Source organism: Olea europaea, unplaced genomic scaffold (assembly GCF_002742605.1).
Source record: "Olea europaea var. sylvestris unplaced genomic scaffold, O_europaea_v1 scaffold27688, whole genome shotgun sequence".
Classification (NCBI taxonomy): domain Eukaryota; kingdom Viridiplantae; phylum Streptophyta; class Magnoliopsida; order Lamiales; family Oleaceae; genus Olea; species Olea europaea.
The window spans coordinates 1-1,471 of record NW_019246143.1 but is presented as its reverse complement, the minus strand read 5'-3'; the positions used below and the strand labels follow the sequence as shown (position 1 = coordinate 1,471).

The window sequence follows — 1,471 nt, the reverse complement described above, 5'->3', positions numbered from 1 at the left end:
AAAATTTACTGATGGAAGGACGTAATCATAAAAATAATTGTAATCTCAGAGGCATCAGAATAACAGTATGTCCAGATAATGAAGCCCATTTAGTATCTTATTTTCTCAGACACGTACCAAATGGTCTCCTTTATCTCATTAGATGAGGAATGTTTAATTTTAGATCATGAACAAATTAAATGAAAGCATACTGATGATACTAAAATGCTCAATCTGTTGCCAATATACATGAAAAGGTGGTTTGAGAATATTCAACCTATGACAAGTGTGAAACTTCTAATGTGTCTTATTGCTCCAGATATTGCACATTTAAATACGAAGTTGTAAGGCTAAGAAATTTATCATGTCAAAAACTGAGTTACACCAATGAGCTGTCAGCAAGTCTTAATTAGAAAACTAACGTCAAAACTATCCATGTACAATCCCATGAACATTTAATTCAATTCTAACTAATTAAAAGGCAGTTCTCCCAATATTCATGTCAGCCGTGGCCTAAATAAATTCATGAACTAGAAAATTTGCTTATCCACAAACCTTGTTAACATTAACTAAAACTCCCAAAGCAAGACAAATATTATCAGTTATCTTTTCCAACAACAGACTGGAGTTCAAAATGTATTAGAAAATACAGAGGCAACTCTATGTAGTATGATCATGTGTACGATGCTTAAGAAATTACCGCATTAGAAGCAGGTTTCCTCAGTTGAGAGTCAGAAGATGGTGAGGTGCTGCTCAAGCGAAGCACATTACAAGAACGCATATTATGGTTCCAAGTGTCATCAGCTTCTCCAACATCCAAACCTCCACCAAGATTTCCATCCGAGGCTGTTTTAGGTGTGTTTAGCCTAGTCATTGACCCAGAGTCATTGGTGGTATCCACTAGTAGTGGAGCAAATTGCCGGCCAGCCATCCCTTGCATACTGCTTTGTCTCTTTAGCTCCTCTTCTGCATTCAAAATCTGTTAAGCAAAGTCAATACAGTTCCCTAGATAAATGCAAGAAGGTATCCGGATCAACGTCAAAAGTTTAAGATCAAGGAGAGGCATCCAGAATATCTTCTTTCTTACAACTTCAAGGGAACTTATGTTACCTGTTTCAACACTTGGACTAAACTATGTTTTTTCTCATTCAAAATTACCAGCTTCTCCTCAACCTCTTTCTTTCTTTTCTCCTTAGCAATAACATCATTCTCTTTGTTGTGAGCCTGCTAAGGAAAAGGAAAAGAAATGTGTAACATAACATTGTCACAGCAATGAAATAAAGGAAAACAAGAAACACAAAAAAAATTATTACTTTTATCTGCATCATAAGCACTATGCTACGTTCAAGTCAGCTTGTGCATTTCATTTGCAGTGTTCAACCTACAAATCTAATTTAATTTTCACCCACCACAGCTTTAAAATGAGATGGGGTGGGGAATTGGGGGGGAGGAACTACTCTTGCACATCCTGCTCATAGTAGGACTCTGTATG

At 36.5% G+C, this 1,471-nt stretch overlaps 1 protein-coding gene across 1 annotated transcript; it reads right to left on the bottom strand.

Annotated features, from left to right (window-relative positions):
• Positions 1-652: 652 nt before the first annotated feature.
• Positions 653-1,206, bottom strand: LOC111383827 (the record flags this gene model as incomplete). Its single annotated transcript, XM_023007987.1, has 2 exons — positions 653-958; positions 1,090-1,206. Coding segments are annotated over 2 exons (408 nt in total), but the record flags the coding sequence as incomplete, so codon positions are not given.
• Positions 1,207-1,471: the final 265 nt, after the last annotated feature.